Source organism: Nipponia nippon, unplaced genomic scaffold (genome assembly GCF_047370975.1).
Source record: "Nipponia nippon isolate SJK-2023a ecotype South Korea unplaced genomic scaffold, ASM4737097v1 scaffold_21, whole genome shotgun sequence".
NCBI lineage: Eukaryota > Metazoa > Chordata > Aves > Pelecaniformes > Threskiornithidae > Nipponia > Nipponia nippon.
Window position 1 is genome coordinate 2,113,578 of NW_028262338.1, and position 27,687 is coordinate 2,141,264.

Genomic DNA, 27,687 nt, shown 5'->3' on the forward strand with positions numbered 1-27,687 from the left:
ATGACCAGAAGAATGAACACTGACAAATTGGGTGCTGGCTTTTGAAAAAGAGGGGGTTGTTTGATCCGCAAAACTGCAAAAAAGGTAATTCTAAGTTGATAGAAACTGTGTTATAGAATAGAGATGTTAGATACCTGGATGAGCGTGCTATATCAAAGAATCAAAGGTCTTGGAAGGATTTAGGAAGCCATTTCTCAGGCCAGCTTGCTCCGTTGCAGAGACTTAAAAGAGTTGTAAATCTGTTAAGAGTTCTTTGGAGAAGTCAACAGGCATGTGGAGCACGATTATCCAGCTTTTAGCTTTCTGAAAATCTTTCAGCCAGGACCTAAAAAAAAAGCTGTCTGGAGAAATAAAGCCGATGTGAAGGAAGTCAGAGGGGCTACTCTTGGGCTAGTAACTCCTTAAAATACAAGAAATAGTTTTCACAGTGGAGAGCTGTTACTGGTGGATTCCCCTAAGTCCTTTGTTGAAACATGTTCTGTTAGAACAGTCAGCAGTGATTTGGAAAAAAGAGGTGACGAGTGAGATGACAGAAGAAGCAAATGGTACAAAATTATTCAGGACAGTCAACTGTGAAAGTCACAGCAAAAGATTGCACAAGAACTAAAAGAAGGGTAATCCCAAGGTAGGTTAAATCAGTATACGCAGGGGAATGTAACTGTAAATACACATACGGAATGAGGAGTGTCAAATTAATCATTATATTGCACAGGGAACATTTAAAGTCACTGTGGATATGTTTTTGATAAGGTTGAGTCAGTGCTCAGCAGCAGTGAGGCCAATTAAATGTTAATTATTGTAAAGGAAGGAACTGAGGACAAGATGGTATCGTAGGTTTGTGTAAATCTATGATGCAGCCACATCTTGAACACTTAAGGAAAAGACACACTGTCTTAAAAACAGTAACAAAAATGGCATAGAAAAGGATGACAAGGAGACAATTACATACCAATACAGACTGACTCTTCAGCTTAAAAAAGAAGTGGCAGAGGGTGTGCTAGTACTCTGTGAAACTGAAAGTGTTGAGGGAAGATGAATAGGGACAACATTTTTCATAGTACACATGTTAATAGGCAGCACAGAAACGATCGGGGAGCGAGCCTGAAAAAAGACAAAAGACAGTACCTCTTTGGTCAGTGCACAGGTAAATTGTGGAACTCGTTGCTACAGGCCAGAAGTATAAATGGGTTCCAAGAAGTGATTAGGTAAAATTACACATTCCAATTAAACTTAATTGGTCCAGCTGAAACCTCCTGCTCAGAAGATTACAGAACAGCTGATTGCTGGAAAGTTCTGCCAGGAAAAGCATGACTTTATAATCCCTGTTCCTTACACAAGCGTCTACAAATGTCAGTTGTCAGAGATAATATATATCAGAAATAATTTGATTTTGCTCAATACATAAGTCCTCAGGTTACATTCTCACATCATGCTGTGCATCCATTTTGTGAGAATTTATTGAGAAAAGTCACGGTGAAGAGATTCAGTAATTGTCACTGGAGAGTCTGAAAAAATACATAGTTTTGTAATGTGAGAAGTCCCGTGAATCTTTCTGTGGAATGTTTTAAAGTGAAGCTTGGTGATGGCTTGGTGATACCTTTCTCTCAGAGTATGTTTTGCCTTCTACAGAAAAAGCTGCCTAATGTTTAGGATTTTTTTTTTTCTGGTGTTTAACTACTGAAGGAGAATGAGGCTGGCTAAATAGGAATGCAGCAAGAAGCTGGGGAGAGCAGAAGGAAGGGAAGGACAGACGCCTGGCAGATGATGCAGGGGAATCTGATAGTACAGTCTTGCCATTAGAGAACAGACCTCCAGAACTCGGAGCAGAGCAGAATGTACCTTCACTTCTCCAGTTTGCTGTTGCCAGCAATGGCAAAGGACCTTCTAGAGAGAATTCCACATCCTCACCCTTTCTTTCAGTGTTTCAGTTAATTTCCAGACTTGCTTGTGCTGGTCTACATGTACAGTGACAATCTGTTATTGCTGTCAGCTACTTCATTACCTCAAGTGGCAAAGATCTTTGTGATGGATCCAAACACCCCAGCTCTGCAGATGAGCCGTTCCAGTTTTAAAATAACCCAACATGATAGAATCTATTACTTTTACTGTGTTTAAAAAGAAAACTTTAGGAAATTCATTTAAAAGTTGCTTTAAAATAGCATTCTGGATATTACTATCAGGAAGTCCTCAGCTGCGTGATCACATCCTATTTTTTTCATGCAATTCGTGCCTCACGCGAAGCTTTTTTGCTGAAAGTTAAAGGCACATAGTGAACGAGCAGGTGATTACAGCCAGTCTCAGTGTTGTAGCAGCTGAATGCTGCCCTGGGGAGTTGTATTTTACCCCTGGCAGAACTGTAAAATTCATTATTTCAATTCTGAGATTACAGACATTTCAAAACTGTGTTTTCATTTCAAAGCGCAATGAAACCAACTGGAAACACTAAAATTTTCCATGAGGCAGAAATCCTGGATTTTGTCCAGCTTTTGTTGTGAATTTGTTCTTGTGAAGCGTTTGGATGTTTTGGGATGAGCAATCTAGACTGTCTATGAGAAGATTATTAATTCCTCATTTGTAGCTAGCTTTGAGCAACATTTGATTAGTACAGGATGAACAGTGGGGAAATACCAAATATTTATTATCTGCTGAATATGTGAGCATTGGGCATCCAGTACACAGACGGCTGCAAGATCGCATGGAAAAAAGGAGGCATAGTCATGTTACATCATAGCACACATTTGAAGAAGTAGAAATAAAGTTGCACAGAAAATTCCAACTGTGGTATTCCCAGCTTTCGTGTGCTTTGAACATAGAACCTTAAGAATAATTTAACGTGGTTCTGTGCGTGTAATATAGCAATGAATACGTTCAAAACCTAGTTCCTATGAAGTTCTGCTAAAGCTTGAGCATTCTTTGGGAAATACGAAACAAACCGTTGGCGTGAACTTGTATTACCTAATGATAGTCTGAAGGTTAATCTAAGCTGATCTTCTCATTCTGCTGAAGTGGGATGGGATTCTTTGCTGCTGGGGGGGTGCTTTTATTTCTCCGTTTACTGCTGAAGGAAGCTAAGCGTTGCTTTTAGATTGTGTGCCTGGTATTGAGGCAGCTGCTCTGAAACAGGCAAGTCTTAAAGATCATGATATCCCTGAAGAGTTTGGATGTGAGGCTTGCCCAGCCTCGAAGGTGAGTTCCGAGAGAATTCAATAGTCTGGTCCTTCAGGAGATGGCACTGGGTGTCACGATCAGTTGGTCCCTGTGTTTTCTTCCGAATGACCTTACGCTCTCCAGGAGCGGTGACTCTAATCTGGGGAGATTACTGGGATTTGAGTGAGGAGGGATTTCCAGTGGGAGAGGGGCATGAGACAGTTTTGCAGGCTGATAAAATTCAGAATCAGTTTCTGTTTATTTTTCATGGGGTAATGGTTTGTCCAAATTACAGTGTGTTTTCTCAGTAAATGACGAATCTCTGATTTAGGAGTAGATGTCTGTGCCAAATGTAAAGTTTCTTAAAAGCATGAATGTACTAATGTTGTTTAAACAAATAGTTGGGTGAATTTTTAATAGACAATTTTTTTCATGAGACTTGCTGTTTTATGTATGGCAAAACAAATTATATTATGAGGGAGATACCTGAACAAGAGATAGAGTCTTACGGTGAGAAAGATCAGATAATTTTATGCCTGATCTGAAAATAAATGTAAAGCACAACTAATAAATTCACAGATTATATTACTTTTGATGGAATGATGAACAGACATTGTGTTTGCTATAGCGATCTTGCTTGTTGGGTGAGTGGGGCTTGTTCAGATAAAATACATTTTAATACAGCCAAAGGGGAATTATTTATCTGGGAATAATGAGGCTGCAGCTGGTACACAGGCCACGGCTTCATGTGCATTGTAAGACCGTGCAGGCACTGCAAGAAGCAATCCTGCCTGTTGCACACTCGTTCCTGCCATTGTGCCGGCACAAGTGCTTGTGTAGCTGTATAGCACCAGGAATCAAGCCACGCAGCTTGAGAGGGAGACGGGGAGACACGGGGAGGGCACAGGTACTTCTTGTGTCAGCAGCTCTGGCCTGAGGTGATGCAGGCTTCAGCACCTGGTGTTAGGTGTCCAATGAGACCCAGCTGCTTATGGTGATTCAGGTTAAAAATAATTGGCCTCAGTCAGCCCTCACCTGTTTGTCCTCTTTGCTGGAGGTCACCATCCTCTTAGAGTAGCTGGCGTAAATGCCTGTGTAATCACTTCCAGCACAATTCTGTTAAGAGCAAGGTGGCTTAGCTTTTGCTGTAGATGTTTTCGTTAGATAATTCTGATTGAAACCGGTCGGATAGTGGCTGAACACGTGGTTGTCCCAGCATATCTAAGAGGGCAGCGATGAGCGAGTGGGGCACGTTGGGGTGATAACCTAAGCCTGCATACGATGCAGCTGGAATAGCACATCTGATCATCCCCATGCAGAAGCAGAACTGTACCCTAGAAAGAAATTACCTGGAAAAGGAGCTAGGGAGGCAAGCATCTAAGTGGGAGATCTTGGTGTGATGCCCTGGGCCATGGGAATAGAAGCACAGTTCCGATACATGCAAACTAGGCAGTTACGAATTCGAATAAGGAGGCAATTTTACCTTTCCTGTGAACACTGGTGAGAGGGTCCGCACTTCAATAACAATGTTGAAAATTCAGGAATAGTGGCAAAAAGTCATAAAATTAATCAGCTCGGGCAGAAAAGTACTTCATTTGAAAGACATGAACAGCATGGTCTGTTTAGAATCACAGACAGGAATCAAGAGGGGTTGATTAGTCCTATCAGGACTATCAAAAGGAGAATGGGCTTTTTAGTAAAGAGAAAAAAAGCCTAGAAGAGCCAGCACCTGGGAGCAGAAACCAGATGTATTTTAATTTGAAATGAAGCGCAGAGGTTTAAAGCAGCAATTACAAGTTGCTGGAAAAAACTTTCAGAAGAAGCGGGAGATTCTCTGCCTTTTGGTGTCTTCAGATCAAGACTAGGGGCCTTTCTGGAGGAGGTGCATTAGCCAACTGCAGATTACAGGACTCTATTCATGTGGCACTCGGTTGCTTTTGATACAAAGGTCAGATTGGTCAGTGTTCCTTCTGTTCTTAATGTCCCTGACTGGATGGGTGATCAGTCATCTAGGAAAGAGCTGTGGACTAGAGAGGATGGGAAGAGGAGGAAGAGGCGAAGATACGGCATCGCTTAACCCTGCTTTTATTCTTCTTTTGTCTTTTAATGTAGGGGAGTTCCAAATCCCTGAGAGCTCCAGCTTGGAGCCAGTTCTCCGCAGTGCAAAGGTATGCTTTCATTTTTTGCACCCTCCGCCTGCACCCGAGGCCCCTTCCCTACAGGAGGACATCTCAATGCAACCCCAAGCACAGCCTGAGCAACCCGCTCACATGCAAGACACTTTTCTGACCTGCACAGCTGGAGGCCAGGAGAAGGAGAGATGTGATATGCTGCCCTCTGCTTTAGCCAGAGCAAAGTTCCAGGAACTACAAACTGGCATCGCCATCCTTTAAGGTGTCAGTGTAACAGGAGTGCTAGTAGAGAAGTACTGAAAGAAAATGGCAACCCCCACCCACCCAACAAACAAAAAAAATCTCTGCGGTAGCCCTAGTCTGTTCTTGTGTATTTGCATTTTTATGCAATCTTTCAATAGGTGATTACATGCTGTTGCTATTTTGGTTTTTACCAGACAACCCATGACTGGAGAAGGTGGTGTCACTCCTCCTAAAGCTGCAAATCAGGACTGGCTCTTGTCTCTTATAGAGAGGAAGACACTTTGGTCTTGAAGAGGGTGCATCAGCTTGAGAGTCACAAGGCTGTAAATTATGTTATTGTTCTTGTTGTGATTAAACCTGCTAATTCCTCGCAATTCACAGTCTTAGGTGCAGACAATTCCCCATTTTAAAAATCAGTCAGCTGAGCAATTGCTCAAGGACACTGTGAACAGAGTGGAGATAAATTCAGTATTTAACAGAGTGGGATCCTCTCTTTGACATTGAAGTGACCTCTGCTCCCCCACCAGAAAGGCGTTCGCTTGGTCTGCCAAGGGGGTGAGCGTCGAGCTCCCCATCCTAGGAGGTACCACTGCTGCAGGGCCCATAGGGAGAGTCTCTGGCTCATTCGTAGGTCATGGGGCAGGTCTCTGGAGGCTCTCGGGAGAGGAGGGGAGTTGGTCCGTGTCTTGCCCTCTTGTGAGCGGCTCTGAGTGCTGGCTGAGCAGTAAAGCTGTTGGGTGGCAAGGGGCATTTTTGCTCCATGACTTCCCCGAGTGCGGAGGCATCTCAGCTCCTGTGCAGTGAGCACTGCTGCCACTCGATGGCACTAAATTTGTATGCAAGCTTGGAAGCTAAAGCTGCAGGCCAGTCTAATCCTCCTCCCACCTCCCAGAGCTGTGGTAAAGTAAAAAATACTGTTCGTTCCTGAGAAAGAAAAGACATTGTCTCTGCTGTGCAGGATTTTATTAGGAGCGTACAGCGTTCAGCAAGCTGACAGCGTGGGCTCATCTTGAATTGTGTAAAGCATATACAAATATGTCAAGGCATGTTTGACAGAGACTGTGCTGTTGACATGATGCAGGAGGGTGACCAAGGGCTATTGTTACTTCTGAAGTGGGGAGTTAATGAGCGGTATCAGGTATTTGCTAAATTGAAAGGTCTGATGATGTCCAAGAGGCTACACCAAGCTCCCTGGCCAGAGGGGAGGCGAGCAATGTCCATACAGCTTCCCTAACTGGATGGCTGTGAGGGAAAGGGAGATTTTTTTGTGGACACTTGACACCAGATTACATCACCCTCTTGATAACTAGAGTACAGTACAGATGTGTCTCACTGCTCAGTTTCCAAGAAAGAATCTTCTATAGGATTTGTATGTTTTTGCTGTCTTAATAGGTTTCCTCTTTAACTCCTCAGGGTGACCCAGCTCAGCGAGGGCGTTTAGAGGAAGCTGCTTTCCAGTTGCAGCAGATTTTCCGGATTGACATTTCCATTGCATTGAATATCCTCGGTAATGTGGACTTGGATTTGTTTTGTCCTTAAACCACGCGTTTCTCTTTTTGGAGGACCTCCGAATTGTTGCAGGTCTTGTGTGAAGGCAAAGATGGCATATACTCAAGCTGAAGCCTCCTTTCAGCAATTTCAGCTGTGCTTTGAGAGATTTATTGCCCTTTGTCCCATCCTGCCACCTGATTTATATCGGCATATTTAAATCCAGGCTTGGTTGAAGCCTGCAGTGTTGTCCTGACATCTGTAGTTGGAAATTAAGCCATCTCGGTCTTTTTTGCAACACGAACCATCATATCCTTGTATCTTTTTTCATTGTCTGAGATCTCAGTCTTCCTGGCAAGCTGAAAAAGCAATTGCAGAATTGCAACTCTAAGACGAGCTGAAGGAAGATGCAGTGATCTAAGAAAAAAATCCCTGTCCTATATACACCACTAGTTGCAGCACTAAAAAAGTGAGCTGCTTCTGTGCAAACCATACGTTGTGTTAGCCCATGATCCTTCTTTGCAATGAGACTAGAAAAATTCCTAAAATGCAGTGTTGCCATTTTTCCTATGAAAACTTTGGTCCTATGGAATGAGGGTTGGTGAGCCAGCCAGAAGTGGACCGGAGCACTTGGCATGGGTCAAGGAATGCCCAGTAGCTGTGGGGGAGGTTGCTGCATTTGAAGCTGCCTTCTGTCCATTTTCTTTTCCCCTGTTTTTACATTGTGTTCTTCTCAGGGATTGAAAGCATGAGAGCGGGCCATTACAGGATAGCCTATACCTGCTTCAAACTGGCAGCAGATCGAGGCTACAGCAAAGCCCAGTTCAATGTGGGTCTGTGTTACGAGCACGGCAGAGGCACGGAAAAAGACTTGGGAAAGGTATCCACGGCTTGTAGGGTTGTCTATGTGCAGCACAGACCAGGAGGGTGGTCTTTGTTGGGTGCACAGGCGCTTTTCTCCTTTTGCATGGGTGTGACAAGTCTCTGAAGTCTCGTTAGAAAATGCTGGAAATAATATAAACTGCGGGTTTGCAGTGCTGGCTTCAGTGTCATAGATCCACGCAGGGATGTGCTCCTGAAATCCCCTTTCTCATAGCTTCTGAGGTCTTCTCGTAGGTACACAGGCTGTGCCACTAGCACCCAGGAGAGTACCAAGGAGAAACCTGTCATGTTACTGTGTTTAAAACACCACTGCACATCCGAGGGCTTCTTTACATCTCAAGCTGTCCAGTGTGGGTACCTTAACTACAGCCTGCCACCTAGTGCGTGCTGGCCGTAGTCAGGATCTTCTGTAGCTGGAAAGATCTGCAAAGGCAGCTTGTTTTGAGTAATTGTGCAGATCCCCGTTGGCACAGACTAAGCTTTGGTACTGTTGGCCCGGTGCCACCCCCTTCAACACGGGGAGTTTTGACTGGAGAAGGCAGGGTGGTTAGAGGGCTCTTGTATAGTCGCAGTCCACTGTCTCACTTAAACAATCTCACATGTTCTTCAGCGGGGAGGTGTGGGAGAGCTGCTGGGGTAAAGTGTGGGCAGCTTATGATAGATCTAGACACAGAGGTTAAGCTCGTCCTGGCCAGAGGGGAGTCATGTCATGTTTGAGGGCGTGTGTTACCTGAATCACACAAGTGTATTTCTCTTTTTCCAGGCAGCTTTTTATTACTACCACGCGGCCAGCAGCTGTCACCCCATGGCACAGTACCGCTACGCTAGATACCTCTTGTGCCACAGACCTGAAAATGAATGGGACAGGCATCAGAAGGCAGTGACTTTCCTGGAGCAAGCAGCAATGGCCGGGATTACAGAGGTTAGCGTCCACAGCATGGGGGTTCATAGGAGAGAGCCAGCAGAGAACCCTGTCTAAAGGATTTGAACCACAAGCCATCCTAGAAAGCAGCATCTGTGGGACTGGAAGCAAAATTCTTCCAACATATTTATACTCCTGACAGTGTATGGGGGACAGTCCTGCCTGCACATGGGAGGCAGCTAGGTACCCACTGGGTCAGCAGTGTTGGTTGTCTGTTTTGCTGTTGGGCTTTTTAATGTAGCTCTTAGATTAGACACCTAGATTAGATCATTGACTTAGGAAAACTGACCTACAGTTGAAAATGTAGCTCTGTGTTTCATCTCCTCTCAATTCCAAGAGTACAGGTTGCTTTGGTGGAGGAACTTCCATGAGATGCTTGGAATAAGAACAGATCTTCATATGGTATCTGTGACTTTTCAAGATGATTCATCCACATGGATCTGTGTACCCTGCCCTCCTTTCCCACTCTTTAGGAGATGCATTTAGGCATGTGCCATCTTGTGTTGCGAATGCCAGTCGTTCTGGCAGTGACTGTATCTCATGTAGCACGCTGTTCCAGGAAGTGCATCTGCTGTATCTTACGGACAGCTCACGAGTAGGAGCCGTTCCCTGGCTCTGATTTCCACAGTGCCGTTTGAAACGATATTCTCGGTCTTACGGTGTTAGTATGGTGATGTTACTGCACATATAGTGGAGTGCTATAGATCAAATGTGATTTTTTGTGTTTAGCATGTCAGACTGATTTTTTTCTAGGACAGCCCAACCCCCCCTTCTGTCAGCAGGGTACTTTGCACACCCATCTTGCAGCAGTAACCCTGGCATTTGAACACCTTGCAAAATGGGTAAAAGAACTGGAATAATTAATGGGGAAATCTGGCTGATTTGTATTGTGTGGTTTTGTTGCAGGCACAGGCTTATCTTGGAGTGTTCTACATGAGAGGGATGCAACCTAAAGAAAAGAGAGGTCTGAAGTACCTGCTGCTGGCAGCAAAGAATGGCGTAAGTAATCCCTTTGCAAGCTATGATTGTTCTCAGTTTGGGATCATGGCAGATTTCAGGGCTTCTTGGAAATGGGAGCAAGTGTCAGGATTTTACCGCAGAGTCTGAAAGGACAGAGTGGAGCCTTGGTGCATCTTGGAGAGGAAACAGGCCCTGGGGCACAGACCCTACAAAACATGAATGTAGAAACCAGCCATGCTGGGTTGGAGTAGTTCTTACAGCACCGCGCTTGTATTCATCTAGCATAATTTTACAGATTTCCCATTATTTGCATCTACACCCTCTTCAGTCAAACTCTTTCACTACTGTATCATTTTGAGAACTTTGTTGTGTCTATCTCAAATCTGTTCTTCAAAATTGGACCTTATTTCTTGCCTTCTATAGAGAGGATGAAAAGACTATTTCTATTTCTTTGCAGGGACCTTTAATGTATTTAAATACTTGAACCTCCATTCAGCCTTCACCCATTGTTGCAGTTTCTCTTCACACGTCATGTTGTCTAGATCCCCAACAATTTTCTTGCTTTCTGTTGAACTTTCTCCAAGTGACACAGGCTTATTTTTTTTTTAAGGGCCATGCCACAATCTCGGCATAGTACTGGTCCTGAACGCTTACCAGCACTTAGAGGAGTAGAAGTATGACATCCCGTGTCTTGCAGCCAGGTTTCTGCATCCCACAGTTCTGTTTCTTTACAGCACTGTGACATTGTTCACTTGTTTTCAGCTTGCACTGCATTGTAATAGCTAGTTTTTTCTGAAGAACTTGTTCATTTTAACTTCAGTTCCCACAGCTTTTGTGTAGTAGAAAATAATGAATAGCTATTCCCTCTTCTTCTGGCTAATACTTCTGATTCTGTTGCCCTTTAGCATGTCCTCTCTGAGTCATTTCTTTTGCAGGCTTCCGGGTGCTAGTTTAGTTTGTCTCTCCATGTAGTTAAGCTGTTCTATTTTGCTTGTCGGTCTTCCTCTATTTTTCAAATTCTCCTTTGACCATTTTAAGATGCTTGGACTAAAACTGGATTCAGAATGGAGACATGCCAGGGATCTGACATAATGAGATCCTCTGCTTTGTTCTGTATTCCTGTCCAATAATTCCTAATATTGTTTGCTCTTTTGCCTGCCACTCAGCAGTGACTTGATGGTTTCAGGGAACTATCACAGTGACTCACAAATTTCTTTCTATAAGCACTACTTTGCATTTGTCAACACTAAGTTTCCTCTGTGATTGTGTTGCCCACTCTGTCCTGCAAGATCTTCTCTAATTAATTCTTTACAGTAAATTTGATCACTCTAAATGACACTACATCACTTGCAAGCTTTACCACTTCAGTTTTCACGCACTTTTAAGAATGCAGACACTGTCAAATCACTGGTGAGACTAGGCCTGACTAGCCCCAGCAGCTCAGACATCATGTTCATGATGGTTGATACAGTATTTAATTCCAAGTCTGCTAAAGATCTCTCATAAGCTGCATCATTGACTCCCTTCCAGCCTGATCTCAGATGCGTATGCTGCACAATATAACAATGAATTATCTCATTAAATAGATGATTGTCATTTATTGAATGCCTAGTAAGCCCTTAACAACAGAAAATCTAGCAGGTAACTGCAGGTCCCAGGGGTGTCCCCCAGTAGATCAGTGTTTTACATGTTTTGGTCGCAGCCGTGACAGTTGTCAGAACCCAATCATCTTTCCCCATCCCAGCTTCTCACTGGATGCTGGCTGCGGATGTACCACAGCCTCATCCTTGCTGGCAGGCTTGAGCATAGGCTCCCTGGGATGTAACCCCACGCATTCTGCTGGGGAAGGGCTCCGTGAGTGTGTTCTTTTCCCACTAACCTGGAGTATGAATTTATGTTTAGTTGGTTAAAAGACTGCTGGATATGGGTGAAGCAAGGATGGCACCATTTAGCTACAACTCCAAAAAAGGGAGAACAGGCACAAAAAGTCATGGGTTCAGTGTTTCTCTCCCAGGTCGTTGCTCTGTACTAGAGCCAAGGGGAGAACTCTGACAAGTGTTCTTCCAAATACAACAGTGCTTCAGAGAACTGCATTTTACTTTGGTTACCACTTTTTAATCCTCCCTTATTTTATGCGTGCAAGCGTAGAATATAAAAACTGTATTAAAGAGTGTTGGAGAACTGAGTCTGACCTTCAGATTTCAAAGTATATTGCAGTCACTTATGCCATGCTAATTTGGGGATCTCTTCTCCTTGTGGTCTCGTCTTTGAGGTGTTCATCATATAAGAGCCGGCTAGTGGAATACTTCATACTTATTTAACCCTGTCTCTTGTCACATCTGAAGTGCCAATCCTTCAACATGTTTATCTCGTCTCTAGAGAAGTTTATTGCTGTCATAAACTGAGACTTGCAACATTTTGCAAAGCACCCACTCATTGAGTTCTTCGCTTTCCTCTACCAACTACATCCCAGACAGCAACATTTGCAATATGTTCTTTTCTCATGGCTTTATTAAAACTTCCTACTTACCTCCTTTTTTCTTTTTTTTTCTTCTTTTCTTTTTTTTGCAAAGCCTTGTTTAGACCATGTTTCTGGCAGTCATACTCTTCAAATTATGTTGCTGGCTTTTTTGCTGGAAAAGGTCTGTGTGACTGCTAGCCCATGCCATCTTTTCAGTGTCTTCAGGACTGTCATCTTGCTTTCTTGCTATCTGTGACAGCCTTTGCCTCCTACTGGATCTCAAAGATAAAGTGCACAGCTAACATGTAAACATATCACGGGTTTGGAGTTGGCTTCACTGACCCACCTGCAGTGACATCCTCTGCTTTCTAGATCATTCTCAGCAGTTACATGTGTCTGAGTAGTTTAGGTGCTTTTTCTCTAGTGCTTATTTGCTTGACTTCATTTCTGCTGCTTGAGATTTCTTCCGGAATATAATTAGGTGGGGCTGAGCAAGACATTGGTGCACTGTTGTGTTGAAGGCCTGATGGCCTGATGCTGCCAAGGGGCATCTTCCAACCCTTGGCAGCAAGTGCCTTTCTGGCATTTGTTATGTTTAGACAAGACTTCTGTGTGAATTGTCGTAGGGCAGTCCACAGGGCGTGCTCAGAGTTTGGGTGTGATCAGGATGTGGGTTCAGTCAGGGCTGCCCAAGACCTCTTAGCTCTGACCCCTGAGACAACTGGGATGGTCTGTGGAGACAGCTGTTCCTTTGTTCCCATGACGCAGACCTGGATGCTGAAGGGAAATCAGTGAATTTAATTGGAAAGGGATAGGAAGGAGCGAAGTCAGAGATAGCTGGTAAGAAATTCTGCTTCACTATGTGCTCAGAGAAGGGACTAAATTACTGAAGATATGGTCTGAGGGATAGGGGAGTAAACTTTAAAGAAGGTGACCAAAGATAGAGCAGTAAACTTTAAAGAAGGTGTTAAAGACTTTCTGTTCTCCTTTCGTGTGATGTCGTCAATTCTCCATCGTGTGGGGCTGATTGCTGTGCTTTCTCCTGTGGCTAGGATGCCCAAAGCAGGTATCACGTGGGCGTTTGCTATGAGAAGGGCCTTGGAGTGCAGCAGAACCTGGCAGAAGCGATGAGACACTACCGACAGTCAGCTGCTGCGGGGAACAGGAACTCCCAGGAGAGACTGCGAGTGTTAGAAGAGGAGATGGAAGGTACCACAGGCAATGGGGGAAGAGGGTGTGTGGGACTGCACCGTGTAGTGACCCCATAAAAGCAGGGCCATGGCAAAAAGGAGTCCTTTTTACTGAAGGAAAGGGAGCACTTTTCCTTTTCAGTTCTTTCCACTTCTTACCAGCTATTTCCAGTCAAGCTGAAGTGGAGAAGCTGTTCCCATAGTATGATGTGTCATTAATATCTTGTTCTAATGTACTTTCAGATGTGCGAGCAAAGCATCCATTCCCTTCCGGAATAAGAGCCTCTTCCTCTAGCCCCTGTTTCTGGGCTATTGAGCGTGTGCCTGCAGGCCTCCACACCACCCAGCCAAGACAATCTGCCCTCACCCTGCCCCACTCTTGGAGCGCAGACGGACTCCACATGATGTCGCTCAGCAGTGCAGGATGGAGCCATGCCCTCGGAAACAGGCCAACACCACTGGAACTGCAGTGCTTGGAGCCCCACCACTGCTGTTATTAGAGCAGTTGGTAAGTGAAACAAGCAGGCAGAAGGGAAGGCAGCCCTCTTAGTCTGCGTGGGGCTGGAAGCAGGCTAGCAGTGAGTGGAAAGAAAAAGCTTTCTGTTAATAGAACGGGAGCCATTTTTAAATACAGGGGGTTTGAGAACAAACCTTGTGATATCTCCTGTGCCACCATGTGGTCTGGCCCTCTACCTTCCAATACAAGGACCTTTCTTATGCTCCTACATTTCCATATAGAGCTACGTATAGACTCCCACCATGCCACAGGGATGTGATGTGGGGCTAGAATTCCAGTAGCCCTGCACATCTTGCACACGGTCCCCCAGTGAGGTTTACAAGCCACCATATGGTGATGTTGGCATCTAATTCTGTGATGGGCCTGGCCTGCACCCTCTGAGGCAATTTGATCTCACTTCAAGGCTAGCTGTTCCCACAGCAGTTTTGCTACCAGCACAGTCCGGGCTTGTCTCTACATTGCCATTGTGGCAGTTTAATCTGCTTTCAAACCTATGCAAGCAAGAGGGTGAATTCTGATTATTAAGGCACAGGTTTTTCTGGGATATGGCTTATGGATCCACCTGTAGTGGTGAAAGTAACGGCTGTGCTCAGCCATCCTGCACCGTTGTCCATGCCTTTCGGTCCCGTTATTATTCCTTCAGCTCTGGCAGTGAGCTGCTCCCATGGGTACACCCCTTTGAGTCACAATGAGCAAGGTTTTCCTCAAAATTTATATGGTATATGTTTGCTAAGCGCGCCAGCTCATTTTCACTGAAGTGGATAAGGGATGCTCCCAGCGGGCAGTAACCACTGTCAGGCAGGCAGCGGCAAGCAGCTGGTATGATAATTTCTTCCACTGGGGCAGCTGAATCCGGAAAAAGACATTTGTCCACACCAGTTTAAACTGGTTCAAGGGCATCTGTACAAACTGTCCAGCTTCCTGTAGCCATGGTGCTCTGGTGCTTTGTGTAGATCAGGCTCTGAAAAACAAAGGCAATGGCCCCATCCTGAACTTGCTGTGGTCTCCATTCAGCAAGGGAGGGGCACAGCCAGAGCTCAACACGTCTGATTGTTCTTCTAGTCTGGTCTCTCTTTCTGCTCAGACCAAACTTTCTTAGACCATTTCCTTTATCAAGCAGGATACAATTAGCAGGAAATTCCTCGGGTGGATTTCCTATTCTGTGATAATCCACAGCATGCTTACGCATTGGTCAGGACAGGACGGGGGTAAGGGTTGGGGGGGGTTGAAAGCAGTTTGCAGAATCAGGAAATTGAACCGAGAAAGGAATTTGTCTCCTTTTTAATCTTCTTATTATGATGTATTTTTGTGTAAAGTTTGTCCTTTGACAGGCACATCAAAGTAACTTCCCAGAGGAACATGCAAGGTTGTGCCGTGTGTCCTCTGTGTGCGTTCCCAAGATGCAGAGGAATCCCATAAGGCTGCATCTCCTCACAGTCACAGCTATGCCTCCCTCGTGGTTTGCACAGCTGCATCTCAGTTAGAATTTGGCTCACCGTCATTGTTTTGGTGCAAGAGCCTGTTTTGTTTGTGAAACAAAAGAGCAAGACATTTCTATGAGCAGCGTGGCAGTATAAGCAGGCTGGGGCAAACCCATCAGTGTAGTTTATTGCTAGAGATGGGGTCATCTGTAAAGCACTTTGGAGACTCCAAATACAACAGTGCGTATTTTGGATATTAAAGAGTCTGCCTGGGGAAATCTTACTCTGTTGCTTTTGCCATTTGTTCCCAAGAGCAACAGAGAGGGATAACTTTCTCATTTACTCTGCTTTAAATTATCTGTATGATTGTCGGCTGCTGTGGCTTGTGTGTGTACACACTAAAAGCAGGGCACTGTCACCTCTAGATTCATGGAAAAGAAACACAGGTAAGACACCCTTGAGATGCTCCAGGATCATGTCTGCTGGGTCTTGCTGCCTGTTCTTTTTCAACTTAACAGTAAAATGAAAACCAAAAATGTCACCCAAAGACACCTGATGCGACAGCCCCACCATGAGCAAATTAGCTTTGGAGAAACCTGTGTTGTGAACTGTGGTATCTGTGGAGAAGTCAGCGCGGTATTTTTAATGTAAAGATGGTGAAGGGAAGAAAGCAGTGTGCGCAAAGCACTGCTGGCCCTGCACTGTGATGGCGGGGAGGCTGGCAGTCTTCTCAGCCTCGCTTTTGTAGTCACTCAGCAAGCAACGATGTTGCGCATTGCTAGCAGTGGAGGCAATGGCTTACCCTCATTCCCATGGCGTGACTCTCCTCTCACCTATACAGCACTTTGCCAATGTGCCCCAAATTTGTTCTGATGTTTTGTATCATAGTTGGAAGGCACAAACTATGGTACAGAAGAGAGTCCTATGTGTGCACGATCCAGAAGCACTTACTTGCCGTCCATGCACCGCTGCCTAAGCCTACAAATGCACTCCAGATGCTTATGCCACTGTTGCCTTTCCAGTCTCTGCGAGTGCAAATCCCCATGGTGAACAACACCTGTGTGCTTCTTCCTCTGTTACTAATATCTGTATCTTAGTTTTCCTACACGTGCTATTATCCTAAAACTGTCTTATAGCTCACATACATACAGATCAAAGTGAAAACCCGTAATATGGTTGAAGCTTGTGACTGAATATTTCAAAACAGTGTTTTCATGCTTCCCTTTTCCCAGGTTACCTTTGGCAGACTCCAGCCATCTGTTGTCTGATTCTGGGCAAGGACTACGCTCCAAAATCCAATGGCCTCTAAAGAGAGCATGGAGAAGGAAATTGTGGGCACCTAGTGCAGCCATAGCAGAGATGCCAGAGCAGAAATGCTGATTTTGGGGTGCTTTACAAAATGCCAAGTTCACAGTGGTAGAAGCACAAAAGCTGAAGGGATCAATGGGAGACAACAGGCAGATCTCCCTTTCTGAGTTGCCATTTCAGGCTTTCTGCAGATACGTCATTATGTCAGCTGTAGTGCACCTTGTTCCAGAGATGGTAGTGTTAGAAAAAAAACAATTTTATTTAAATAAGAACTGAGATCCTGGAGCCCAACTCTGCAGCACGTTGCAAAGTCCATGACTGCAATATTTTATCGTCTCTGGTGCACAGTCTGTAATCACATGGATGTAGCTGACTGTGTTGTGCTTGTGGTTAATCTAACAACCCCTCCCCTCAATCAGCCTGCCCTGCGAGGAAAGGGCCCTCCTGCTGTTGTGTGACTTGAGCGTGATGGTAAGGTGAAAGATGAGGGTGGAAGAGGAGGAAAGCTAGGAAGGCAAGAACAGGCAGGTGGAAGGGAACAAAACAAGGTGAAATCAGTCATGGAGAAATTTGATGGGGTGAAGCAAAGGAAGAAATATGCCTGTCGTGATCAGTCTAGATGTGGATGATACAATGACGCTGTTAAAGCACACGTGTGCGCCTCAAATGCAGGAAGAACCTCTGTCTGACTCTTATCTCCTTATCACAGCCACCAAGCTGCCTACAGAACAGGAGCACTGTCTTCCAGTCCAAGGCTCTTCCCACGTGCTGACAGCTGCCGCAGAAGTCCCGAGCCCGTTTCATTGTGGACTTGGACCTTCTGGGACAAAATCATTTCAAAGAGGGTGCTCATTTCTGAAAGGAAGGTGCTGGCCAGTCTTGTCCCAGCGGCATTTGAGTCAGCCCCAGCACCTTTGCCGAAGGTCTCAAAGGTCCTTGGTTTCTCCTGCCTTGCAGCTTCCTCATCCTGAGGTGAATGCAGAGAGTCAGGGGAGAAGACGTTGTCCTTGTAACTACTGGTGAGCGGCAAGGAGAGCCGAGCCACCCATGCTGGGTCAGCAGCTGTCAGCCTCTTGAGGGCCAGCTCTGGAGGGAGTGAAAACAAGAACTGTTGGTAAGACATGGAGTGGAGGAGACCACAGGAGAGAACAGGAAAAAAAAATAAAAAGGAAAAAAAAATTGAGAAATGAGGAGACTTCCTGAAATCAACTGTGAGAGGACTGATTGTAAACAGGTTAGAGAGAAGCTACCAGCAGCATCATTCAAACCAGCAGCTTAAAAAAACCAAACAAGCTAGAACTGGTTTAAAACTACTGGGTTTTTTTGTTTTGTTTTGTTTTTTTTTTTTTTAAATATAATAATCATTAGGATCGCTTTGCTTTCTCAAAGCAGCTTCAAGTGGCACTTCACTAGATTGTTAGCAAAGCCAGAGCAAGTGAGGGTTTAGCACTGGCTAGAGGGGAGATGACAACGGAAAGCTTTCAAGGGGGGGAAGTATTGGACAGAAAGAAAGTCACTAGTGGACTTCTCTTAAGGGTCACTTTAGGGTGGGAATTTGCAGCTAAGGAGGCATATTGAGACCAAAAAGAAATGGGTTATTGTGAAACCAATAACAACAGAAGTAGAATGAAATTCTGGATTATAAAATGCACAGCTGGATGGTTGAATACTGGTAACAAAAAATTGAGCTATAAAGTAATTGTTCATCAACTGGAAACAGATGAGGAGCAGTGGGAGCCTGGTGTGGGTGTTGGCTGCGGGCTCGTTAGTGTACCAGTAATGTGATTCTGCCCTGAAACAGGCAAATGAAATCATACAATGTGTGGGTCAAGGTATTCCCTGTTGGCATGAAGGTACATCCATGGTATTGTTGCTAGGTCTGGCGAGACCTGATTAGGAGTATTACATACAAATCTGATTATCCATCTGTAGGAAAGAGGATCTGAAATGACAGAAGTGCAGAAAAAACTATTGAGATGAAAACAGGAGTGAGTCCAGGCGTACGTGATGGAGACCCCAAGAGGCAGGGGTTGCTTAGCCTATGGAAGCAAATGCTCACCAGGGATCTGACTGTAACCTGTCATTATTTTGATGAGATAAGCACCGACAAAGGAAATCTTTATGCTTAAAATAGTGTTGGCAAAAGAATAAGTGATTATAACTGTCCATGAATAAACATATACTGGAAATTAAAGGAAGGACCCCATAGCAGGGTGAGCCTGGAATAGCTTCCTCATCAGACGGCAGGAAAGGAAACGGGGGTTCTTGTTATTTAAGGTAAGCTTTGCAGTTGGTAAACAAGGCTCCGTGATGTGGTGCACAGACGCTGCCTTCCAGCCCCGCATCGCTTCATTTCCAGAGCATAACCTGGAACCGGTGGGAGGTTCGAAACGACTGCCAGGTTTCTGAAACACTTTGAGTCAGAGACCAGAACAGATAACGGGTGTCTGGTAACAAAACACAACAGTCCCAATCAGATGGCAAGAGCTGGTGTCATTATAATAATTATGTGGCTCTGACTTACAAAGTGACCTCTGAAAGGAGGGTCCCCATTCTAATGCACTTACTATGCCGCTTCCAGAAGATAATCAGTGCCCTGCCACAGCCTGGGACATGGGGTCCTCAGTCAGTGGCTAGTCAGTCACTGAGACAAGTCTCCTTCCTCAGCCAACTAAGTAATTAGTCCTTTTTCTCTGAAAAACAACTGTGTCCTGAGGTGGGATGGGGGTGAGGGCTGGGACTCAAGCCGGGTGAGAGAAGGGCAGATACATCACTTAGATTTTGTTTCAGCTGAAGCCCCAAAATTCTTTTCTGTTGCTTAACTTCCAGAATTTCTTTCTGCAATCTCAGTATTTTCTTTCAGTCGCAGTGACTGTTCCTTAAGAGATCTCCCAAATGTGCTGAAGTCCCATGTTTTTTTCTAAAACATCCACAGTTCTCTCCTCCTCAGTCTGCAAGAAGCCACTGCATTCCCTGAATATTTTGTTGCTTCAGCTCTGGAGCAGGGCACAACAGTAGTCTGCTTGCTGCGGGGAGAGCCAAGACTCAGTGGGCTGATGGTCCTGTGACCATGAAACCTTATAATTAGGTATGTTTAATTTGACCGATAACTCTTTACTGCCTTATTTTAATGGTGTTTTGGGAGCAGGGTTGTTTTTATAATCAATAAAGTTGTATCTCTCATCTGCTGCTGCAAGCGCTCTGTTTCGCTGGTGGGGGATAGGTGTTAATAGACGGTGCTGAGAGCTCAGCCCGCAGCTCGATACTTGCAGCACAAACAACCAGATAGCTGGCTGGGACAGATGACTCGCGCAGTTCCCCCCCGCACCGCGAATAGCACAAAGGCCCAGCCAGCCTCGGCCAGCTGTTATGATACTCCTGAGCACAAGCAATGCTTCCTTCCTCCCTCTCTCAGGATGCAAGTCCGCTTCTCTGTTTGTGTTTGGGAGAGGAGGAAGGAGTCCAGCAGCTCCGTCGTCTGCACTCCGTTGCCTTTTCGGGAAGGTCTGGGCTCATGGTTAAGGTTGTTTTTCACCACTGAAACACGGCAGCCTCTTTTGTCCTGTCCAGCACTACTGCATGGGCGGGAAGCCACGCTGGCATAGCCTCAGCATGCACCACCAGTGTCCACTGTGAAATCCCAGTAATTTGACAAAAGGGTTTTTTCTTTCTGTCAATTCCAAGAAGCATGGGAGATGGCACTTCACAGATATGCCTCACCATAGCACAGATTTGCTAGGATGTTACCTGTCTGAGCAGGACTGGATCTGCTGAGCAGGTCCACCAGTCCCTTTACTGGGACCGGTGCATGTCAGTACACCCATGGGATGAACTGGGCAGCCTTTTGTTCCCTGCTCTTGGCTGCAGGACCTTTAAATCTGAGGAAGCTTGCAGCTCTCGTTTCACTCAGCCTTGCCTTTGTTTGCTCCTTGCCAGAATAAAAGGGCAGAAAGGCAGACAGACAGAAGCAGCATGGTTCTCCCTCTAAGCAAGAGCACAGAAAATGCCCAACTCTGGAATTAAAATGACCACAGCAGCAAACCTCAATGAGTTCCTCTTGCTGTGGAGGAGCACAGAGGCTCCACAATGAAACTTCTGCTACAGGACATGAGTCAGCCCAACTTTTTCAAATTGAAATGCCAGCAGAAGAGATTTTTTAGAACAAATCAATAAAAGGAACATGTAGAAAATGGCCCAGATGGTGTTCACCCTGGAGTGCTAGAGGAACTCAGATATGAAATTGCTTGGTTTATTAACTGCTGTTCGTTAACTACTGCTTCAAATGAATACGGTATCAGAGGAAGGGAAGGTAGAAATTGTGACATGAGTTTTTAAGCACGTGAAGGTGAATGTAGCGCAGGCAAATTCCTAGAAATCCTCATGCGAAGCTCAGCAGATAGCCTAGTACCTGCTATTCAGACAAGAACTGACGTGACACTTGCAAGGTGGGGAATTCTGTTTTGCAAATTTGTTGACATCTTTGGAAGAGGTGGATGAAGGTCCCTGGTTGACAGAAGACACCTGAGCTTGCAGAAGAGCACCAGCCAGACTCGCAGGGGACCTGAGCTGTCCCTGAATTAACAGCCAGGTTCTGCCAGGGACTAATGTGTGTTAAAAGCTGGGAAGTGAGGGTAGGAATAAATAATCTTCCCCACAAAGGGAGGTCATTAGTGGAGTCCCAGAGTAACCATTCAACATAGTGATAAATGACGTGGAGAAGTGGATGGCATTGGTGTTGACTCCACTAAAACACCCAATGACATGAAAGCAGGGGGTTGCTGAAGGACCTAATAATACTGAGCGCCGTGAGCTAAAAGCGGCTGGTGGATTTCTGTGTCACCAACTCTTGGATAATTGTCACGGGCAATGACATGTAATGCATGGATGACTGTCCCACCATGCAGAGGAGGGATTTGGGAGTCACCATGAACAGTTTGGTAACAGAGGTCAGCATGGAGCTTGGGCAGGGGAGGAATGAAGAACAAACGAGACGACCTCCTGGTACCACCAGTGTAGATGTGTCCTAAACACTGCACACAACTCTGGTCACCACATCTCAATAAACACACACTAAAATTAGTAACAGGCTGGTCACAGGAGACAAGACTGGACGAGTTCAGCCTGGTAGGAAATAGGTGCCTGATGGGGCTCAAAGGGTCTATAACATCATGAGGGGCTCGACAAGGCCAACGCTTCACCTTTCTCACTCTGCATGGACGAGGAGACCATGAAACAAAGGGGCTCAGGTCAGCATGGGAAGCAGAGTGTTCACAGGGTGCATAGTTAAACTAGACTTCACCCCTGCAGAGGCCAACCTCACAAATCAGCTCAACAACGGCAGATACCTCTATGGGGGGAAAGATCTTCCAAGAGTCATCAAACATGAAAAAAATCCAATGTGAAGCTCAGCAAGTCCCTTTGCTGTAAACTGCCTGGGACCAACAGCATAGGATAGTCCATACATGCTGTCCCAAGCATCTGCCACTTTCAGAGCCACCCTAGGAGATGAGATGTCCCCTGGCTTGCCACAGGCCAGCCAGTTTTATCTTCTGAAGGGGTTAGTGTGTTATTTGAGGAGATCCCACTGCTGGAGCCCCCCACCAGCCCCAGCATGGTCCCAGTAGCGAGGCCACCTCACCTGCCTGCGGCTCCAGGAGGGTCTCCAGCTCCTCTCCCACCAGCTGCTGCACGGAGAGCTCAAACCCGCTTTCCGAATCGCGGTCCTCTGCCTCGCTCTCACCGTGCCCACTGTCCTTTGTGCTCAAGCAGTCAGCATCCAGCCCCGCAGCCCTGCGAGGGGGCCAAAACACTCAAATCACACTTCAACCCTCAGCACAACCCTGCCCCAACAATTACTTTAAAGGTGGTTGTCTTTATCCCCCATAAAATGACCCCAAGATGGGGTGCGGGCATCCTCTCAGTGCATCAGTCACAGTACTGAAGGCATAATCATTTCAGTCCCCACCAATTAATGAGTTTTGGGTTTGTTGTTTGGTTGTTGGTTTTTTTTTTTTTAACCCACCCACACATGAACAAAAGCACTGGGATCAGGACCCTCTGAAAACTGGGCCCCAGCTGGGTGCTGGGCTACACACAGGGCTGCTCCACATTTCTTGCCGAGAGGGTTTTTGTCCTTCTGCAGGGAGATCCTGAGCAAATAGGGAGCTGCTGGCTCTTCCCTGTGCTTTTGGAGGAGCTGCCCATGTGCAGGACCAGGCAAGGAGCAGCGCGGCCCAGCCCTGCCCCAGCAGCCCCAGAGCAGCTCTGCCTCCCTCTCCGTCCTCAGCAGATGGAGACAATGATGAGAAAGGTGGAGAAAGCCGTGTCTGCCCATGGCCTGGGCAGGGCAGGGGGGACATGGCGAGGCAGCAATGAAGCTCTGGCATCCCTGGGAGCATTCACCCAGAGATGTCAACACCATAATTTAATGGTAATGCTATAAAGTTTCTGTCTGGGAGCATCTTCAGCACAGAGCTGGCATATCTCAGTCCTTCGCATCCCTGCTAGCAGGGTCTCTCCCTCGCTAGCCTCCTGGCCCAGGGACAGATGCCCTGAACTCACGTCAACAGGCAACAGCGTCTCTAAGACAGTACTCAGAGCCGTGAGAAATCTTGTCCTTGTGCTGCTGCCTACAAAGCTGGGACCCTCTGTGCTCATCAGTGCACCTTTCCATCGCACTTGAACACATCAGCATTCCCCCAGCGAGGACGGGCAGATGGTTCATGGCTGCAGGGTAGCTCAGGTGGGTGTGGAAGGAGCTGCCAAAGATGCCCCAGGAAGGAGGCAAAGAGCAGCCCTAGGAGGGTGCTGGATACCAACAGGGAGCCAGGACCAGAGGAGCACTGCCATCCCCTGAAGGGAGGACCTACCCCCCCAGCCTCAGGTCAGCAAAACCAGGGATGAGGTTTTGCCTTGTGTGTCTGCTGCCCTTGTGTCTCCTGCCCTTGGGGCCAGCGGGGCTGAAGCAGAGGCAGCGCAGACGCAGGGGAACAGGGCATGGGGAAGGGCTGAGAGCCAGCCTTACCTGCTGCCATTCTTGGCCGTGTACTTGTTTCCCCTGTGGTTTGTTTTGGGCTGGAACTGGCCCTGGTGCAGCAGGGAGAGCAGCTGGGAGATTTGCTGTAAGGCAGGAAAAGCCTGTTGAGCCCCGGCGATCGCCACTCAAGCTGCTTCCTGCCAGGACGTCCCCTCCGAGCCCCCCGGCCTTTTTATAGCGCTTCCTCCTCCTGCAGATGGTTCAGCATCCCCACGCGGGGGGAAAAACAAGCAGCCAGGCAGCCCACCTGGCCCCAGTGCTTCCCCTGCGCCCTCTCTGCCTGCCGTTCCCTGCCCGAACGCCCCCCTGGGGAAGTGAGCATGGGGTTGTCCCCTTCCCTGTGTGACAGCCGTCCTCCACCCCAGCTCCCAGGTCATCCTGGTGGGCACGGGAAGACCCTGCCCGTGGTGGGGTGGCTGTTCATCCTACCCAGCCCCTACTGCTGGGGCACCTCTGCCCAGGGATGGAAGAGAGCGACCAAAGACCATCAGGTTGCACATTCCCACCACCCCAAGGTGTGCAAGACCTGGGCAAGGAAGGATTTGGGGTGGGGGGGGGTGTGGAAATGTCCACGCCTCCAGCAATGGGGTGGGCAGCTCCTACCTGCACCGGGGGCGACTCCATCGCAAACTCCCCAGTGGGGCTCTGCTCTGCCAGTGCCACCAGCGACAGCCGGACCAGGCTCCTGAGGATGTGCTGGTGGGGCTGGGGTTGCCCAGGTCCCCCGGCACCCACAGGCTGGTTGGGTGGCAGCGGGGGCTCTCCCACGGGCCCCTGTGGTGGCTTCACCAAGCTCTTGCAGTGTGGTGGTGCATCCGGGGGGCTCACAGCCTCTTTCGACGAATTTTTCTGTCTGTGGGGCTGGCAGGGCCGGCGCTGCAGGATGGGCAGGCTGAAGGTCCCCTGCTGCTCATCTGAGTCCTTTTGGGTCCTCTGATTTCTCAGGGTCCTGTAGAGAGTGGGGGTGAGGTGGAGGGGAGCCTGCGGGGAGTCCCCCAGCGCAGGGGCAGCTGTGCCAGGCAGATCCTCCTGGCAGGGATGGGGGGGCTCAGCCTCCTGGGGCCGGCCCCGGAGCAGCGGGATGAGGTGGATATCTGTCTTCTGGATCTGTCTGTGTGGCTTCTTGAGCTGCTGCTGCCTGCGAGCATCCTCTGCCTCCCTGCAGTTGTAGGCCATGCCGTCCTTCTTCTCCTTCTTACGCAAAGACAGGGTTAAAACCAAAAGGAGAAGGCACCCACCCAGGACAGTGGCCAGGCAGATAACAGCCACCACGGACGGGCTCAGCCACCCGGGATCCTGGGCTGAGATTTTGGAGAACGCCCCGTGATGCCGGAAAACTAAGCGGAACCGGGCCAGGGTGTGCAGGGGGATGTCCCCCCCATCGCTCACCTGGACCACCAGCTCCCGCTCGCTGCCGGCAAGGCTGCTGGCATTGCTGGTGTTGAGGGAGACCTGCCCCAAGAGAGGGTCCAGGATGAAGAGCCCGGCATCATCCCCACCCACCAGATCATACCGGAGCACCCCGTTGATGCCGGAGTCCACATCCCTGGCCACGATGGTGAAGAGGAAGGGAGCGCCAACACACGACGTGAGTGTTGCATTGGTCACTGCTGCAGTCCCTTGGGTGCTCCCGTTCCCAGGGACCACCCAGAAGCACCCTGTCTCCACATTAACCAGGACGGAGACCGTGGCTGCGCCTCCCACCAGCGCCGGCGCAGTGATGACGGGTGCATTGTCGTTCCGGTCAAGCACCGCCAGCCTGATGGAGACTTTGGACACCAGCTTGGGGTGACCACCATCCTCTGCAGTCACCAGGAACTCCAGGCTCCTCACCTGCTCGTAATCAAAAGCTTGGAGGGCAAAAACATCCCCAGTGGTGGGGTCGATTGAGACCACACCTGAAGCAGAGGTGTCTGGGATGCTGTAGGTGATTTTCCCGTTGAAACCCAGGTCGGGGTCGGTGGCATGGACAGTGAGCAAGAAGGCAGGTGCTTCGCTGTTCTCAGCAACAGCAACCTCGTAGGTGGCCTTCTCGAAGGAGGGGGCGTTGTCGTTGACATCGCTGATGCAGATAGTGAGGTGCTTCAGCACGGCCAAGGAGAGGTCACCCTGGTCCCGCACCACCAACGTCAGGTTGTACTCGGCACGCAGCTCCCTGTCCAGCGTGGCGTTGGTCATCAGCATGTAGCTGTGGCTGTTAGTCCTCTTCAGCCTGAAGTGCTCGTACCCTTGACTGAGGGAGCAATGCACTTCCCCATTGCTTCCCGAATCAGGGTCGCTGGCCGTCACCAGAGCCACAAAGCTGTCTTTGGGGAGGGCTTCAGAGAGCACGGGCGCCCACGCAGCCCAGGTGATGTGGACGTCAGGAGCATTGTCGTTGACATCCAGGACCTTGACCAGGATCTTGCAGTGTGCTGGGATGGGGTTGGCGCCCAGGTCCCGGGCTTGCACATCCAGCTCATAGGCATGGGTTTCCTCGTAGTCCAGTGAGTGCTTCAGGATGATGCTCCCTGTGCGGGCATCGATGCCGAAAGCACTCAGCACCTCCGGGGGTGCATGCTTGCTCAGGCTGTACTCGATCTCCCCATTGGGGCCCTGGTCGGGGTCGGTGGCTGTGACTGTCACAAGGAGGGTCCCAGGCAGAGCATCCTCCCGAACTTCTACCGTCAAAGAGCTCTCTTCAAAGACGGGGCTGTTATCATTGGAGTCAAGGACGATGACTTTAATTAAAGCGGTACCTGATTTTGGTGGCTCCCCGTGATCAGTGGCCATCAGCACAAGGTCAAAATAGGAGTGCAGCTCCCGGTCCACTTCTTTAACCACGACAAGCTCCGCATGCTTTGTCCCATCGGAGCTGGAGATGACCTCCAGTGCAAAGTGCTCGCTGGGGGAGAGGGCGTAGGAGCAGCGGGCGTTGGGGCCGGTATCAGCGTCCAGGGCTCGGTCCAGCGGGATCCGTGTCCGCAGGGATGCGCTCTCCGACATCTCCAGCTCCAGCTCGGGTGTGGGGAACCGTGGCGCGTTGTCGTTGACATCCAGCACTTGAACCTCCACATGAATCAGAGCCAGGTTTCGGGCAGCCAGCACATCAAACGAGACCCAGCAGGGATTGCTGTGCCGGCACAGCTGCTCCCTGTCCACCCGCCCAGCCGTGCTGAGCACCCCGTCCCCGCTCCCCACGTGCAGTGGGAACCTCCTGGGGGTCTCCATCAGCTGGAAGGCATCCGCCGTTTCGCCGCTCTCACCGCCCTCAAAATGCTCGGCCAGCGTCCCTATCACCGTTCCCAGCGGCACTTCTTCAAACACCCGGTACTGCACCGTGAACGTGGCCACCTCCTGGGCATCGGTGGAGAGGAAGAGGTACCACCACAAGGCTGGGAAATGGAGAGCGGAGCGGCTCAGCAGCAGCATGCTGCTGGCGAAGCCCACCGCCCTGCTGCCCCAGCACGCTGCTGCAGGCTTGTCCACCTGCTGCCGCATACCCAAATGGTCCTTACGGCGATCGCAAGTCCTCGGCATCCTCTCCCATCTCCAAGTCCCATAGGCACCAGCCACCAGTTGGACAGGAGGAGAAATGGCGAGCGAGTCCCGCGGTTGTCCCCTGCCCCGCCATAGCCAGAGGACAGCCGGGAGAGCCGGCTGCTCCCCGGGCTGAAACGCTCAGCCCAGAGCAGAGGGGACTGGCACAGCCGCTGCTTCAGCCGGGGAGCAGCGTCCGGCCGGCCGGGCCAGGGCCGGGAGGTGGACCAGCCGTGTTTCCTATGGAAACCCCACCTACAGGAAAAGGGAGGACCGGGCTGGTACAATGCCTCGGTGGGGTGGGGGCTCGTGGGGCAGCACGCTTCCCAGCTGGGAGAGGGGTGTGGAAGTGCCCTCCGTTTCCAGCCTGCAGGGACCATCACCACTGCCTGCTGTCACCTGCAAAATGCATTTTACAGAAGGTGCGATTCCTGCAGACAGTCCCTAACCCATCTGCAAAG

General features: G+C 48.4%; 2 protein-coding genes across 6 annotated transcripts in view; one reads left to right on the forward strand and one right to left on the reverse strand.

Annotated features, from left to right (window-relative positions):
• DELE1 (DAP3 binding cell death enhancer 1) overlaps positions 1-19,854 on the forward strand; it is a 22,547-nt gene extending 2,693 nt beyond the window's left edge. For 2 of the 3 annotated variants that reach the window (XR_015705296.1, XR_015705295.1), the window contains 9 exons: positions 5,260-5,315; positions 6,936-7,029; positions 7,748-7,890; positions 8,656-8,814; positions 9,721-9,813; positions 13,288-13,444; positions 13,669-13,933; positions 17,381-17,537; positions 17,629-19,854. Coding sequence is in view for 1 of the 3 variants with exons in the window: in XM_087760082.1 (XP_087616208.1) it covers positions 5,260-5,315; positions 6,936-7,029; positions 7,748-7,890; positions 8,656-8,814; positions 9,721-9,813; positions 13,288-13,444; positions 13,669-13,925 (959 nt within the window). In the remaining 2 variants the exon portion in view is untranslated. Of the gene's footprint in view, positions 1-5,259; positions 5,316-6,935; positions 7,030-7,747; positions 7,891-8,655; positions 8,815-9,720; positions 9,814-13,287; positions 13,445-13,668; positions 13,934-16,595; positions 16,772-17,380; positions 17,538-17,628 lie in introns of those variants that run through there. The other variant, XM_087760082.1, reaches the window with a different exon arrangement.
• Positions 16,910-27,445, reverse strand: PCDH12 (protocadherin 12). Of its 3 annotated transcripts, none has more exons than XM_087760080.1 (5): positions 27,190-27,445; positions 24,311-27,081; positions 23,696-23,790; positions 22,310-22,461; positions 16,910-17,757 (listed from the first exon to the last, which is right to left on the reverse strand). In XM_087760080.1, exons 1-5 carry the CDS (start codon positions 27,224-27,226, stop codon positions 17,393-17,395), a joined length of 3,420 nt encoding a protein of 1,139 aa, XP_087616206.1. In that variant the 5' UTR covers positions 27,227-27,445; the 3' UTR covers positions 16,910-17,392. The 3 variants fall into 3 exon arrangements, with proteins under 3 accessions (XP_087616206.1, XP_087616207.1, XP_087616205.1); XM_087760081.1 differs by having other exon boundaries at positions 24,311-24,656; positions 25,221-27,445; XM_087760079.1 differs by having other exon boundaries at positions 24,311-27,445.
• Positions 27,446-27,687: the final 242 nt, after the last annotated feature.